The sequence below is a fragment of the Carassius gibelio genome, chromosome B7, assembly GCF_023724105.1.
Source record: "Carassius gibelio isolate Cgi1373 ecotype wild population from Czech Republic chromosome B7, carGib1.2-hapl.c, whole genome shotgun sequence".
Taxonomy (NCBI): Eukaryota; Metazoa; Chordata; class Actinopteri; order Cypriniformes; family Cyprinidae; genus Carassius; species Carassius gibelio.
Window position 1 is genome coordinate 11180173 of NC_068402.1, and position 16958 is coordinate 11197130.

Here is a 16958-nt window from a genome sequence, read left to right on the forward strand (position 1 = left end):
CAACGCGAGGAAGCATGTGGAGAGAGCTTGACCCTTAACCTCAAACCCTATGTCGTCATTTCCCCAAGACTCAGCGGCTAATGCCCAATGCTGCTGAGAGGGAAAGAAAGAGTGAAGAGAGGGAGGGAGGAAAGGAGAAGGAGATAAAGAAAGGGAGAGTAGAGCGCGGAAATTTCGGGGCCGCTTCTTGGCGCGAATCTGGCAGGGAAAAAATAAAAGCGAAAAGCGGTCGCTAGCTGCTTTATAGATTACTGTTTTTTAAGCTACCAACCCTCGAGCTCTTGTGTTACTGTAGACTAGCTCGCTCGTTAGCATTTTTAACATTCTTTACCACACACCACATCTCATCTTCAGATCTCTTAACTTCTTTAAAGCTATTTAGAGTGCTTTAGTCGCGTCGAGGTGGTCGTATAAAACCTGCACAATGGGGGTGAGTTTGTCTGTCCGTGTTGTATGTTGTTAGCTTTGCTCTTATTTGGGCTTTGATAAATGCGTGCGGCAATTTGAACAAAGACTGATGGAAGCAAATCATTCTCCCCGGAGAGAGTGTGTGTAACGTGTGTGTGTGTGTGTTTGATGGAGATAAACGCGGAACTCATGAATAACTACGGGGTGGTGGGGAGATTTTGGTGGTTTAAAGATGCTCAGGTCCTGAGTAGATTCTTGTAGTGTCCATCCGAGTAACACAAGTGTCCTCCTCAAACGCTTTCTGGTTCATTTCATGTGCCTCGTCGACTGCGCCATTTCTAAAACACTAAGCACAAAAACACTGATACATTTGTATCAAGGCAAACTGTTGCTGTTTTCGTCAGACTTGCCTGTATTGTCCTTTTCCAATAGTCGATGCATTAGTCACACGAGGAGCTGGTGAGAAATTAGGGTAATGTGTAAAAACAGTTTATTTGAGCTCCTCATGCAGGCTTTTAATTAGCACGATGGCAGCAGCCACTGCGAGATCAAACCTCCTCGCGACAGCATCATTGCTTGCTCGAGTTTGGATGATAGATTTATGTCTGGCATTAGTGAACTCCGTGCACTGAGCCCGCCGCCGTCAGAAAACTGTTCTGCTCCACGTGCTTTGTGTTCTTCTCAGCACCTGTTTCCTGCTTCTCTTGCCATTAATGTACGTGGAGCTAAAGAGCAGCTTGCTTTTTGTGCCTCCAGCCAGATATTTCCTCCTGGTGTATTATTTTTGATACACAATACAAATCTTAAAAACAGGCATGATCAAACCCTCAGATTTACATGCATAGCATTATTATAAAGTGTCCAATAATTTGTCTCTACCTCCATGCAGTCACATGTATCTACACAGAAACAAATGGAACCATAAATGTTAATGCAAACTGTTTCGAAGGCAGGGTTATTGTTGTTTGCCTGTGATGGATGTGTACATTTTGACTGGGATTGTTAGTCGGACAATACTTGGCCATTTTGAGTTTGTCAGCTTTGTACAATAGTTGCTGTTTTTGTTTTTTATAAACAATTTTTATTGTGAATTATTAGTAAATGCTTGCTATTTAAAAAAGGGGGAAAAATCATATTGTGAAATAAGTGTTTAATTCCACCGTTTTGTGTGCTGTCTCATTTGATGTGATTAAATTATGGTATACAACAGGGTTCAAAAGTACCATACGAATGCACTAGTGTACTAGTGATTTATTATTTATTTTTTTATGTCATTTATAAGCTTTAATTATATAATTGTCAGCATACCAGTTTGAGTGACTTTCTGATTTGTGACGTTTCAGAGGATCTTGTCGTGTATGTTTGTAAAAGTACTGAAAATGTATGATTATGTGATTAATTTAATAAACATTCAGTTTTTCAAAATCCTAGAACATATAATAAAATAATAACCAGATTCCAAAATGTATTTAATTCATTTATTTATATAGTTTATACATTACAGATTTTCAAAATCAGTTTTGCTATAAAAATAAAGTGTTAATGTTGCAAAATCTAATAATAAATATGAAATAACTTCATTATCAGCATTAAAGCAGCTCTTACAGAAGTCTGTAGTGTTATTATTCATTTAATTTTTTAATTCAGTTAAATTAATTTTTGGACCCATTGTATGTATACATTATACATACATTTACGCTCCGCTTTCTTTCCCAAAGTAGAGCTCAAAGTTATAAAGTATAAATATTTCTGACCATTTTTTCTCACTCTTTATGTGATTATAGTGTTTGACAATATCTTTCTTTTACTATTTAGAGAAAATCAAACAGAGCAAAGGAAAAAAAGCAGAGAAGACTTGAAGAACGGGCAGCTATGGATGCAGTTTGTGCAAAGGTGGAGGCCGCCAATAAGGTATGTTTTGAGAACATCTGAAAAAAACCTTTTCAAAATTTTCAAAAACCGTCTTCAAATTGCAGTGTTAATGTTCTTGCAGTAGACAAATACTAACAGAATGTGTCCCGTGGCCTTTTACAGCTTGAAGATCCTCTGTCTGCAATGCCTGTGTTCAAAAAGTATGACCGAAATGGGTACGCTATCCCTACGTTTCCCCTTTGACGGATGTGTCATGTGCTGCCTCTAAACTGGTAAACAGATCATTTCATTTTCTGAGATCCAATACTAATGTTGTGAATATCTGAATCTGTCACAGGCTAAACCTGGAGATTGAGTGTAAACGGGTAACTGCATTGAGTCCAGATACAGTGGAGTGGGCCTATGAGTTGACTAGAGCCAACATGCAGACGCTGTAGGTATTGAGCAAGTCAACATGTGGGGTAATCCAGCATCCCATATTGTTACTGCTTTAGATGTTTTATTTGTCAATTTTTAGTGTCTGGCATTTATTTTTTCATTGCAGAGATTTTTAAAGGATACTTGTCTTGTATTCTGTTGACATTTAGATACAGGTTTTGGGTTGAATGGAAGTCAGTTTTTGCTATTTACCATTAAAGGTATAGTTCAACCAAAAATAGTTAACATTTACTTTTAAGTTCAGAACACTGAACTTATTTACTCACCTTCATGCCATTCCAAGACTCTATATGACTAATGAATGAAAGTCAGTGGGCTTCTTTAACACAGATAATACAAGGGATACAGGCCTGGAATGACATGAGGGCCAGTACATTATTGTGGGTCAAAGCTGGAGTACATTGCTGCTGCTGGTCATTTTGCTATTCATGAAATCTAATTCCAGGAGAAATGTCAATTTGGGCAGTTTATAACAAAAAACCTTTGTGTTCCATTATGTTTTGGCAGATATGAACAGAGTGAGTGGGGATGGAAGGAGAGGGAGAAAAGGGAGGAGATGAAGGATGAGAGAGCTTGGTATCTCCTGGCCCGGGATGCTGACTCCACAACTGTAGCATTTTCAAACTTTCGATTTGATGTAGAGTGTGGAGATGAGGTTTTATATTGGTAATGTTGCTTTAATTATTACTTATAGGACCGCTATGAATTTCTCTTTGGGGATTATAACAAATCTGTTAGAGAATGTTATTAGATATTTTTTTTTTTTTTTTGATGTCAGACATTTATTTATTTGTACTCCTTTGCATCATCTAACACATTTAAATCTATAAAAAAAGAATAATAAAAATGTTAAAAAATCTAAAAATGAATATAATTTTACATATTGTGTATATATTATAACGTTAATACCTAAATTAACATGTATCATTTAAAATGGATGTTTTTAGTTTTTTTTTTTTTTTTGTCTGATTTGAAATTTATTTAGTATAGCACAGAATAAATCAATTATTGTCCTTAAAGGGATAGATCTCCCAAAAATGAAAATTCTGTCATTTGTTACTTCCCCTCATGTCGTTCCAATCCCATAAGACCTTCGATGATCTTCAGAAAACAAGATATTTTTGATGAAATCTAAGAGCTTTCTGACCCTTACATAGACCGCAACACAATGGACTATTCCCAGGCCAAGAAACGCAGTAAGGACATTGGTAAAACAGTTCATGCTTCAACCGTGATTGATCATAATACACTGTATAATGCCGCTAACTCAAGGGAGAAGAATTGTTGAATAAAGTTATTATTTGTAAATTGCGGTTGAACCATGGATGTCACATGGACTTTTTTAATGATGTTTTACCTTTCTTACCTATTTAAGGGTCAGAAAGCTCTTAGATTTCATCAAAAATATCCTAATTTGTGTTCTGAAGATAAACGAAGGTTTTATGGGTAATTAAAGGCAGAATTAAATTTTTGGCTGAACTATCCCTTTAACATGAAAATAATTGGCTTATTAATATCTGCCATAATTGTAGTACTGTGCATCTATCTGTCTACCTTCATTAGTGGGAAGTCGTGGCCTAATGGTTAGAGGGTTGGGTTGGACTCCCAATCAAAGGGTTGTGAGTTCTAGTCTCGGGCCGGACGGAATTGTGGGTGGGGGGAGTGCATGTACAGTTCTCTCTCCACCTTCAATACCACGACTTAGGTGCCCTTGAGCAAGGCATCGAACCCCCAACTGCTCCCCGGGCGCCGCAGCATAAATGGCTGCCCACTGCTCCGGGTGTGTGTTCACAGTGTGTGTGTGTGTTCACTGCTCTGTGTGTGTGCACTTTGGATGGGTTAAATGCAGAGCACAAATTCTGAGTATGGGTCACCATACTTGGCTGAATGTCACTTCACATTCACATTCATTGCACACGTTATGTAAGTGGGAGTGTTTCTCGCATGTTATTTTTGCAATGTGTGACTTCGCTGATTCTCTGAGTCATATAAGACACATGACCTCAAGAGAGTGCTGTTTGTGTCTGACGGATTCTAATAATGTCTCCCCAGTTATGAAGTTCAGCTGGAGAGTAAAGTCAGGCGGAAAGGCCTGGGGAAGTTTCTCATCCAAATCCTTCAGCTTATTGCCAACAGGTACCACAACAAAACCCAGCATTCCAAGAACGTATTGCTTTTGAACTCAAAACTCATCATTCTCTTCTTGTTCTTGTGTCTTCCCTCAGCACGCAAATGAAAAAGGTCATGCTGACCGTATTTAAACACAACCACGGTGCTTACCAGTTCTTTAGGGAGGCTTTACAGTAAGTCCCATCCTTCTGGACTCATACGCATTCACCACTTCCTCACCTCATGAAATCCCCGTTCCTCTTCTGAATGGAGATTTATATACCGGCCTGTACAATCAACAGAACTCTGAATGATAGCAGTTGCCATAGCAACAAGTGCCTGCTCTACTTATTCAGTGTTAAATATGAATTCACCAACAGCCGTCCTCTTGCTTTCAGGTTTGAGATTGACGAATCGTCACCCAGTATGTCCGGTTGCTGTGGAGAAGACTGCTCCTATGAGATTCTGAGCCGGAGAACAAAGTACGGCGAGGCATCGGGACATGCTCATGGGGGCGGCCACTGTGGAGGCTGCTGCCATTAAGAGCCAGCCTTCCTCTGTTGTTTCTGAGCTTCCTCATCCTCATTCCCTACCCTGCTCCGTCACCCACAATCCCCTCTTAGAAAGCCCTTAAAACAGTCTCTCCTGTGCATATTCAGCAATGAAACCCCGTTGATGCTTGCTCTTGGTTTTTAACTTAAAAAGCTCATTCACCATCTCACATAGTAAGTGACGTTTTCAGTCTCAAAGGTTTGAATGACGACAAAATGGCAGTGAAGGCCACTGTGAGCCAAATGTAACCTTTTTCACCTCAGGTATCAGCATGGTGAGGCTCAAGCGTATGTCTTTGTGTTCTGCGTTTTCTTCTTTTTCTCCAGAAACTGCGTGTCACTCAGCTGTTTTATTGCTATAGAGAGTGGATGCAGGTGTTGGTCACAGTGGTTTTTACACCAGTTTCACTACACCACTTTTCAGGGTAATTGTATTTTAACTAAAAGCTGATGTTTGCTTATCACTTCAAGAAACAATACGACGATCTGTACTGTTTATAATTCGTAATCGCTCAACCTAGACTGTCTCAGGTCATTCAACTTCTAACAAAATGTTTTCTAACCGCTGTATTTGGGAATTGGTGGATGAGGATTATGTTGCTGTTTGATTTGATACAGGGGTTGGCATGTTAGCTGTGGTGGACCTTTAGTGTAAGAAATATACTTTCATTTTAGTTTTTATCATTACATTCTTTTATCATGTCATTACTGTATATTTCCATTTTTCTTTTTTTGTATATAATCCGTTTGCCATGTACATTTTATTTGCCTTCAAAGACATTGGAAAAATGATACACAAAACTGTTTGAGAGATGAGTGTTCTGGGCTTGTGCTCTCTTGTTGAACTGAAACGAAAGGTCATTCCAGCTTTGTTATGCGTTTGATTTGTTTGCAACAAATAAAGGAATCTTGTTTGACTTATTGACGTTCAGTGGTGTGGTTTTAACATTTTGTTTCAAATTAATCTTGCATAACCTATTCTTAACTGTTTGGTAGATCATAAGCAAAAAAAAAAAAAAAAAAAAAAAGAAGTGCAATCACCACCCTTGGTCTTAATAAGAAAGGCTGCTTTGTTCGAATCCTTTGAAGTTCATATTGAGGAAAGGACAGAAGTTAAACATCAGTATTATGAGGAGGCTTATTATTTTAAGCAATGGTTAGTTAAGGGATATCAACTGCACTATTTACGATTACAGAGATTTTAGAAATATACAGTACTATTATAAAGTTTGTGGTCATTAAGTTTTGGAAACTTGCTCACCAAGGGTGCATTTGTTTATCATAAACACAGTAAAACAGACATAATGTGAAATAATAAATAAAAATGGTGATGCTTTTTTGTTTTAATAATTTGAATCATCTGTGATTGTAAAGCTGAATTTCCAGCATCCATTACTCCAGTTTTCAGTCACACGATTTTTCAGAAACATTTTAAAATGCTGCTTTCACCAAACATTTCTTCTTTTTATAATTTTGTTTGTTTATTTAGTGCATTTTTTCAGTTTAATTCATCCTCGTCAAATAAAAGTATACATTTCTTTGTTTTTAAATGAATTTGGCCTGTAGCATAGATAAACAGCAGCAGTACTTGTATCCATACTCTGCCAGAAATGCTCATGTAGAATAAATTAAGATAATTTCTTATTAAATTACTAATTTACGAACTCAAAAAGATGTCTTTTAAACATTATAATAGCATTTCAAAATTAGTACATTCACTTTTACCGTTTTTTTTTTCACAGGTTAGAAATTTTTAAAAAAAAATCGACTGTTTCACAAGTGTTTTAGTAAGTTCTTGTTATGACGGTTAAAGGGTTTAAATGTCCTCGTATGCGAAACAAAAGTTAGATGGCGGAACTATGGTTTATTTTCACGCTTCTGGATGGAGGTCATTGAATGTGTTGCACAAAGCGGAAGTTGTTGGTAGTGCGCAGTGGATGAATGGGGTCGCTGTACATAGTGTACTTCACTAGTATGCACAGAGATCTGTAATGTACATGATATCATTGAGTGTAAGTTAGTATATTCAAATACATTAGTTAAACGCTGTTGTCATAGGATGCACTGGGGTATTTGGGAATCTGCAAAGAGTCGCTTCTTTTTCTCGCTAAGCCATATTTCGTGGCTGTTATAATGCATTCATATGGTCTGTGTCCATGATCAGCGGTTTCCTCGTGTTCCATCAGAGTTGATTTCAGCATCAGCAGCTCATCATGAGAATGCGACTGAAGCTGAAGACGGTGTTTGTCTTGTACTTCACGGTGTCACTACTAGGACTCTTCTATGCGCTGATGCAGCTGGGTAAGACTGGAATCACCGTCATCACTACCTTGTTCATTCACCCTTGAATCATTCATTTCTGAGCATGCCATTGATTCCTAGGTGCAGGCCAGCGCTGTGACTGTAGGGAACCTGACTTGTCTAAAGATCAGCAGATCTCTCAGCTGAGAGGAGAGCTGCAGAAGCTGCAGGAACACATCAAAACATCAGAGCTGTCGAAGAAGACTGATGTGCCCAGAATTTATGTGATAACACCCACATATGCAAGGTATGTGAGCAGATTTTTTTCAGAATTACAATAGTGCAGGAATGTTTTGCAGAAGGAAAGTGCTTGCGAGGCAGCAATTGAATACATTTAAGATTTACATTCTTTTATACATATGACAAATACTCTAGCATGGCTTTTAAAATGTTCCATTGCCCTGCATCTCAATGCTTTCTTATTGCAAAAAATGTGTTCTGTGTGTATTCTTGGCCCCTTAGACATTGAAATATCTCCAGAATTAGGTTTGATGAAGTTTGCATGTTTTGTGGATAAGAATAAAACTAGTTTGTAATCCCGCTCCTTCTCCCTCTTCCTCCTCTCTCCAGACTGGTGCAGAAGGCTGAGCTCACTCGGTTGTCCCACACCTTTCTCCATGTTCCTCAGCTGCACTGGATCGTGGTGGAGGACGCTCCTCTGCCGACTCCGCTGGTCACAGACTTCCTGGCTGCATCTGGCTTGACCTACACCCATCTATACAAGCTGACCCCCAAAGACAGGAAGCTGCAGGAGGGAGATCCCAGCTGGCTGAAGCCCCGGGGGGCTGAGCAGAGGAACGAGGGTCTGCGCTGGCTCAGGGAGATGGGCTCTGCTGCTAAAGGAAAGGAAGCGGCTGCCCTCGAGGAGGCTGTGGTGTACTTTGCTGATGATGACAACACATACAGCCTGAAGCTTTTCGAAGAGGTGAGGGCTTTTAATGGTTAAGTGTACACTACCGTACAAAAGTATGTGGTTGATAGGATTTTTAAAAATGTTTTTGAGACAAAGTTTTCTTATGCTCATCAAGGCTGCATTTTTTTGTTTTGTTCAAAAGGCATAAATGGTTTGCGTCATTGTCTAAAATTATTTTTGTTGGAAAAATCAGTTTAAATGTGTGATAACTGAAAATAGTTTATATATATATTATTAAAATTATATATTATATATATATATATATATTTTTTTTTTACATTTACAATATTAACTGTTTTAATTGAACAAATGAATTCACTTAATTCACTAAAATGGTTTTATCACTCCATCATTTCTGTAGCTTTTTTCTAATCAATTCAGTTTTTTCTGATATGTTGAAAAGGGTTTTAATAAAATGATTATTACTAGATTTAAATGCTAAAGCTACGCAGTTATAATTACAAATTGTTTAGGAGAATAGCAGTGAGAAAACCTAACATGAGATCATTTCAGGAGTTTTCTGGTTAAACCTCCAGATGGAGCTGTGTTTGGGTTGTACTGAGGTGTAACAGCCCTTCTCAAAGCCCTCCTAAAATGTTATCTGTACATAGTCTTTACCTACGATCATATGGACAGAAGGTGTTTCTTTGTCATTATCTATCACTTTTTGGTGTTTCTGTCCCCCTCAGATGCGGTACACATACCGTGTCTCTGTGTGGCCCGTGGGTCTGGTGGGTGGGATGAAGTTTGAGCGGCCCGTGGTGGAGGATGGGAAGGTTGTGCGTTTCCACACTGGCTGGCGTCCCAACCGCCCGTTTCCCATCGACATGGCTGGTTTTGCTGTGTCCCTGAGGATGATCCTGTCCAATCGCCAAGCACAGTTCGACGGTGATGCTCAGATGGGCTTCCTGGAAAGCAGCTTCCTTCAGCACCTGGTTACTATGGATGACCTCGAACCCAAAGCAGACCTGTGCACTAAGGTAGCTCCTGAATTCTGTTCCTAGTGGTTGGTGATTAACCAGCTTTTGTGCATGTTAAGATAATGCAACATGACCTTAAACATCATAGTTTTGTTTATATAGTGTTATTAAAATACATTTGCTTGCATTGTCATGCAGGAAAAAGAAATAGTTCTGTTCAACAGAGGCTGAGCTGTAAAGCTTTAAAATGAACAATTCTCCATAAATGTCATTATATGTGACCCTGAAACACAAAACCAGTCTCAAGTCGCTGGGGTATATTTGTAGCAATAGCCAAAAACACAGTATTTAGATGTTTTGGTCCCTCAGATTTCAGATTTTTAAATAGTTGTATCTTGACCAAATATTGTCAGATCCTAATAAACCATACATCAGTGGAAAGCTTATTTATTCAGCTCAATTTAAAAACAAAATAACAATTGACTGGTTCATGTTTTATTGTTTATGATTTTTTTCTTTTGTATGATCATGTTGTGTATATTCAGCGTTAATTTAGCTAAATTTAATTTCAGCTTGACATTTTTATTAGTTATTAGTTATATTAGTTGGTTGACAAGGCAACATTTCAGATTTTCACTATATATGAATAATATTTAGATTTTTCTGAATGCCATGACCTATTTCTCTAAATTGTTATTAAGTAAATGCCATTTCAGATTCCTTGGTGAACAATTAATTTTAATTTTCAACCATGAACTGACAGGGAGCCATTCCTTAAATTCTTAATTTTGCCCAACCTTTTTTTGTAATGACGTAGTGGTGAGTAAACAATGACTTTTTTTGGGGTCATCTTTTCCTTTATGTACAATTGAAATGATTTTGCTCTTGCTCAGGTGCTGGTGTGGCACACCCGAACTGAGAAGCCAAAGATGAAGAGGGAAGACGCTTTGCAGAAGCAAGGGTTGGGTTCAGATCCAGATGTGGAGGTGTGAGCAGCTGCAAGCACCTCCTCAGAACATGCCTGAACTTCACCAAACTTCCACGCTTCCATCGCGCCAAACAGATTCTCTGATTTATGGCAAGAGGTGAAAATGTAAAAGTGTGATTTCTGAGCCACACACCAAAGACATGAGGAATGAGGAAAGGAAGTGATGAATGACGGGGTAAAAAAAATGCAAAGGAACCTGCAGCCTAGAAGAAAATGGATTTCTTGCATCCCATAAACCATCCCTATCACTGGTACACTTGAACAGTATTTTAAAGAGAATTTGACATATGGAATCAATAAATAAGATGAGCTCATATTTGTAGATTATAAATGTAATTGTACAGTGTGAGGCTTGCTTGAAAAGTATTTATAATGTGAACTCATTATGTCTATGCTGTCCATGTCTCTGTTACCTTCAGTCTAGGTCTACTTGTCTTATGTCTTCACATAAAGTCTTAAAGTCTACGATAATCGTTTTCTTCACTGATAAATGGAGGATATAAAGAGGTCATATATGGTGTCTACTTATGCCATGAACAATCTTTGTTGAATCACAATGGTGTGCTTATCTTTAATCCAGTGGCATGTTGGGTACGTGGCACTGGTGAAGCTTCAGGTGACAGTGTAAAGTACAGATGAGATCACTTGATCCTGTGAAACAAAGGGTGAAAACATTTACAGAATGTGAAAACATTTAGAATTACTGCGTTGATGTGAAATGTAGATAGTGCGAGAATGTAGTGGACAGTTCGGTTTTTGCACACTTTGTCAGATTCCATGTGAATTAAACTGGTCACAGCTCAGAGGAGGTTGAGTAGAGTGCAAAAGTCCAGTTTTGGAAGTTGAACATTTAGATTTTTAACGATAATGTGTAAACTATTAAAGACAGGTGAGGTTGTTATTACATGCTTTTGATTAAGCCATCAGCCTGCAATATTTCAACTTATTTTTAAATAATCATGTTCAACCGTGGGATTCCTGATGAAAACAGAATTACCCACAATGTTGCAAAGAATCGTAGAATTGAATGTAAATATTGCTTACATAGTATAGAGTCAGTCTCCAGACATTCCCAAATTAGATAAATATTTGAGCATATATGTACATTTTGCAATAAATGTAAAATAAATTGCTTCTTTATAACATTTATAACATCCTCCTGTAGTTCAAACAGTAGAGCATGGTGCTAGCAATGCCACGGTTGCCAAGGTGCAAAAACTGATCAAATGTGAATGCAGTGTTAAGTCGCTTTGGATGAAAATGTCTGCCAAATGCATAGATGTAAATCTTTAGGTCAATAGTTTTATATTTTCTCTAGTTTCCCCTTATTAAAGCTGTCAAGTACTCAGTACCTTTGTTTTTTGTGTCAAATCATGTAATGTATAGTTTATTTCTGAATGTCAAATGACCATCATGTCAAGGCCACTTAAACCATGTTACCTTGATGTTTAAACACCACTGGTGTCTCATGGCTTTCTCTTGCTATAAATAAAAGCATTTGCTATTGCCAGATAATTTTCTCAGGTATTTTTGAATGCCATGTCTATTTCGGAGCCATCCTGAACAGACTAATCCTCACCTTTTTACGAGTTTGCTGATCTCTCACTATATATATAGTTCTATAAACCACAGGGAATGAAGAACCAGACAGTACTCCCTCCTTATAATGACTCAATAGTACTGCAGCATCCTGTGTCCTCACACCTGTGGGCCAATAACACCTGTGAAACAGCTGTTTTTGTATGTCCCCGTCGCCACAGGGCAATGACCTCAACTCTTCTTCAGACTTTTTTTTTTATTATTTTTTTTTATCTGGAAGATGCATAAGGATAGACAATTCTTCAAACAACTACTGTTGTTTAAATTGTTTTAAATAACGCATGAGATCCAAAGACTTTCAGGCATCACTCCGACATACAATTACATGCACGTTCTTAAGTATTACCCTGTGGCAGACATTTAGAGGCCACACCTAATGTGTCCTGCTATTTATTGCAATCATCCTCTTTCCTTCACTTTTATATTTTGAGATCCTTGTTTTACTCTCTTTATGTATTCCATGATTAGTTTGAGGGGGAAAATCATATAAATAACCAAGAGCATTTAGGTACACTGTGCTATGAGTATGTGTGTTGTGTACAGTGAGAGCTCAGTGGATTAGTATTCCTTTTGGAAATGGAAATCCCTCACAGTGCATCATGTTCCCACCCAGTGAATAATCCCAAAAACATATTTAAGAGTCCTGCTCAGGTGAGTCAGTTCTTCTGGTAATGGCTCTCGACACTTGTACTTACAACTTTACAACTTGTGCAGTAAAATTTAGAAACTGTTTGTGTATTTAGGTCTGAGTTGGCTAATGCTTAGCATTTTCTATTTTTTTGTAGGCTGCTTCCCTTCTTCAGTTAATTAAATGAAACAGAAACCGAGAGAGAGAGAGAGGGAGGTATTAGTGTGCGTGAGTGACGACCGGTTCAGACAGTGTGACGATTGTGTGTGTCAGAGTAAGGTGAGTTGGGCACAGAACACTGAGAGTGAATGAGAGCAGACTCACGCGAAAACACCAACAAGGTAAATTACTAACCTCCAGTGATCTTGGTTTTGTTTTATATGTTTATTGTTATTAGTTTTTCTGTCATTCATATTTTTGCACTGTATGTTAAGTGTATACATATTTAAGCTTATTATGAAACATTCTGAATAGATAAATAAGACTCTTTATTTGTATAGCAGTATAGGTAAAAATATCTTATTTTTCATGTGTAAATTATAATTGACAATACCAAATTATATACTATAATTAGTTAATTCCTTTTCTTTTAAACAGCAAAACCTTTACTGAAAAATTTTGAATTTTATATACGACACTTTCAATCCAGTACTGAGAAATCTTCAAATATAAGAAAACTACACCACTAATTCTGACTTAACATTTACAAAGTTTTGGAGTCTTCGGCACGGCATTTAAATTAAAATATGTTCTCATCAATCATGTATTATGATATCTTTTAACTTTAAGTTCATATACGTTATGAGTTATGGGCTTTACAAAAACGTTTATGTGATAAAATATTAATAGCTTGCTCTTAATTTCACGTTCACATTTGTAGTTCAGCTATTTGTGAAATATATGAAAAGCCCAGCTTAATGCACGTCCTAAAACGAATAATATCAAAAACGTGCAATAATGACTGTGTAAATCTCTGCACAGTATGACATTATGAGTGATTTTGAGTCATCTGTCTTGGCACCAGCTGCAGTTCCAGCACAACCAACTGGAGTCAAAGTCAATGACAGGCTGGAGTTGATCTTATCAAAAAGTCATAAAGCAGAGAGTACCCTGTCATTTTAGGAGATATGCTGTTCCTAAATAGGAACTTACTGATACGCTGTATACACACAGAATGAACTTTAAACAGTGTGCCTATGATGACGTGACTGATAAACACACGTTAATGTGGGATGGAGGGGAGAGATAAACCTCGGGCCATGTTTCATTTTCAGTGCAGTAGCCCAAAGGAAGCCTGCATGCTGCTGCTCTTCTTCTTTTGTTTGATTGTGTAAGGAACGTCTTCTGAAAATTCTCTCATGACAAATATAAGGCTGATCTTTTCCCAACATTTTTAACAGATGACCACCATCACACGTCAAAGTCACATGTTTCCTTCTTCCTTCCTTCCTCTTTAGATCGCAAAGACTGGATTAACATCTCCTCCTGAGTTCACAAGACCATGACTATCGGCAGGAGCTCCAGAAAGAACAAGGCCCCTTGTTCTCCTCCTTTTCTGGACAAGGCTAATGGATTCTATGGGCGCTTGGATGAGGTGTTCGGAGACGATGTACAGATGGAAAAAGAGACCACAGAGGAACAGATAGGAACCGTAATCCGGAGCACCCAAGACAATAGTACAGCTCCGGGCTGGATAGAAGAAGATGACCATGTGGTTGATTTTAACCAGGGAATGATGGATGATGATGGGACCACTTTACTGAAGAAAAAGCCCAGCAGACTGAGTCGCCGCTGGAGCAGGATGAGCTCCAGGAAGGGAAAATATGACAAATTTTACTCAGAAAAAGAACTTGGTAATGAGACCAACAAGCCCACCTCTGTAGATCTAAATCCAGAGGTTTCACCAGTAGCCCAAACCCTGGAAAACAGCAAAGAACCAGAACCAACACTAATCCATTTCTCTGTGAGCGAGCATGCCGATGACCAGATTCTGTTATCAGGGAAGAAAGAAGGAGAACAGGAAATGGAAGACACAAGAAAAGAGAAGAAGGCAGAAGGCAAACTGAATGGAGAGTCAATGGAAGTTATAAAGAGGACCACTCTCAAAAATTATCGCAAGGTGAGATTAAGTCCTTAGGGTTGGTTGTTTAATTCATTTTGGAAAATTGCGCCGAATTGCGCTCGGTTTCGTTGACGGTTCTAACGTCCGTTCCTCCGCCTAAATACCGTAGCTACTAAAATACCCTAACTGCAGTCTACTTAAATCGCCGTTGCTACCGCAGCGATTCTTTTTGGTGAATAAAACCATGGCCGCAACCCGCTGAGTCAGAACGAATGACTCTAATGAGTCGATTCTTTTTAGTGAATCAAACAGAAACTCCATACAGCACCGTAAGATTACTTTAGTTAATGACTGATTGTTCACATAACAGTGTGTAGATAAAGATAGGCTACAACTAGCGTATGGCAGTGGTATTTTATAACTAGACTAAATGTGTTCCCATATTTGTGCCATTGGTGTTTAACATGGCCATAGTTAAAACAAAATATTGGTTTGCGTTGCACCTTAAACAGACAAATTTTGCTTGATAAAAATATAATTGTGAATAAATCCGAGCATAAGTGCGTACCTTCAATGTCCTATGCATCATCCCAGTATCTACTTATAATATTTAAGTCTAAATGAGTTAATAGCTATATTTGGCAGGTCACTTAAGCAGGCAGGGCTATGGTTACTTTATAACCATCTGTGGTTTGAAGAAGGAAGATATTTTATAGAGGCGTATGGGTTAAAGTTCCTTTTTCTGCATTGTGCAGAAATAAGCAGTCTGTAATTTCTGTTATAGGGTCCATCAGGCCATAATTGTTTACATTTGCTGTAATAGCTATAGCATGCTTGTCTCTCCTTTTCATCTCTCCACCCTCCGTAATAGTTATATCCTTGCTCCCACCCTCTTGTGTATTAGTCATTTTCTTGAACTATCTGTTTTCTCTTATATGGTCATTGGACAGATGAAAGTGATACAGGGACAACAACTCTTTTCAGTTGCACACAAGGTGACCTTGATTAGAGGAATGTATGTGAATAACCAAACAACCCTGTCGCCTCCATTCTGTCCTTTAGTTCAGCTAATAAGGGCACATTCTTTCTCTGTCAGAGCAATGACCCTGTAGAACTGAACAAACATCTTCCTAATTAACAGTGATGTATGTTCATATAAAGGGTGTTGTTTTCTGTGATAAATTGGCTGTATCATTTATTTTTGCCTTTCTACTTTTAGGCCATGGACAGAGCTTTCCGTCGAGGATGGGAGACTTTTGTTGCCAATCTGTACAGTGTGACACTGACACCTATATCATCAACCTCCTCTTCATCCACACCATCAAACAAAGCTGAATTGAACAGGAATCGTGTTTTAGCAGAATTCAGATAACAGCAGAACAGACTGATTTGTGTTTTCAAATTGATGAGTAATTTCATTTATTAATTTAAATGTGCTAAAATATTCAATATGCATTGTTGTTCTTGCATTTAACTGATAACCATTGATCTTGTTTTAAACTGATCATTATGTAACCTGACATGAAAGGTCAATATTTGAACTTTTTATCAGTGTATAAATTTGTTATCACAGTGCTAACTAAAGAGGCGTCTACCTGATCTTTGTTCCCTTGTGAGGAAACACGAGGCCTATAATTATCCAATGTGGACAGATCTTTTTTATTTGATGTGATAATGTTTATGAGCTGTGAACAGTAGCAGAGTTCCTGTACTTTGGCGATGAACGTATGTTACAGGTTTTGTACCAAAGAGTTAACTCTTAAAAAAAAAAACACACTGGGAGCTCATGGATTTTTATTTTTATTTTTATTTTTTTTAATGTCATCAATAAGTAATATCACTGGCAGTGAAGTATATAAATAACTGAGCCTAGAGATAAAGATTATGTTTTCTTCGGACTTATTTATCTTGTCTAACTTACTTGCTGAACCCAGTTTCCTAATGTAATGCAGGATCATTTTTATTTGTAATGTCTCATTTAATCTGCATTGTGACAAAGCAGTGCTTATAATAAAAATGAAAAGTGAGAAAAAAATCTATCTGTTTGGCTTGATTCTGTTCTACTGCACAAAAGTGTTGTAGTGTTATTTCCTATACATAAAAAAAGTATACTTATAATAATAATAACGTTTTAAACAGCAAAAACATACACCAAAAAATATAGATATA

At 37.8% G+C, this 16958-nt stretch overlaps 3 protein-coding genes across 6 annotated transcripts; all 3 read left to right on the forward strand.

The window, feature by feature from the left end:
• Positions 1–6299, forward strand: naa40 (N-alpha-acetyltransferase 40, NatD catalytic subunit). Its single transcript, XM_052560134.1, has 8 exons — positions 1–430; positions 2224–2319; positions 2443–2495; positions 2618–2713; positions 3226–3384; positions 4771–4854; positions 4944–5021; positions 5226–6299. Exons 1-8 carry the CDS (start codon positions 425–427, stop codon positions 5368–5370), a joined length of 717 nt encoding a protein of 238 aa, XP_052416094.1. The 5' UTR covers positions 1–424; the 3' UTR covers positions 5371–6299.
• Positions 6300–7223: 924 nt separating this feature from the next.
• LOC127961154 (galactosylgalactosylxylosylprotein 3-beta-glucuronosyltransferase 3) lies at positions 7224–12015 on the forward strand. Of its 3 annotated transcripts, none has more exons than XM_052560136.1 (6): positions 7224–7390; positions 7543–7679; positions 7761–7926; positions 8250–8604; positions 9282–9572; positions 10406–12015. In XM_052560136.1, exons 2-6 carry the CDS (start codon positions 7592–7594, stop codon positions 10502–10504), a joined length of 999 nt encoding a protein of 332 aa, XP_052416096.1. In that variant the 5' UTR covers positions 7224–7390; positions 7543–7591; the 3' UTR covers positions 10505–12015. The 3 variants fall into 3 exon arrangements, with proteins under 3 accessions (XP_052416096.1, XP_052416097.1, XP_052416095.1); XM_052560137.1 differs by having other exon boundaries at positions 7265–7390; positions 7565–7679; XM_052560135.1 differs by having other exon boundaries at positions 7274–7679.
• Positions 12016–12932: 917 nt separating this feature from the next.
• On the forward strand, positions 12933–16824 carry LOC127961155 (uncharacterized). Of its 2 annotated transcripts, none has more exons than XM_052560139.1 (3): positions 12933–13068; positions 14185–14846; positions 16009–16824. In XM_052560139.1, exons 2-3 carry the CDS (start codon positions 14229–14231, stop codon positions 16159–16161), a joined length of 771 nt encoding a protein of 256 aa, XP_052416099.1. In that variant the 5' UTR covers positions 12933–13068; positions 14185–14228; the 3' UTR covers positions 16162–16824. The 2 variants fall into 2 exon arrangements, with proteins under 2 accessions (XP_052416099.1, XP_052416098.1); XM_052560138.1 differs by lacking the exon at positions 12933–13068 and adding an exon at positions 13863–14057.
• Positions 16825–16958: the final 134 nt, after the last annotated feature.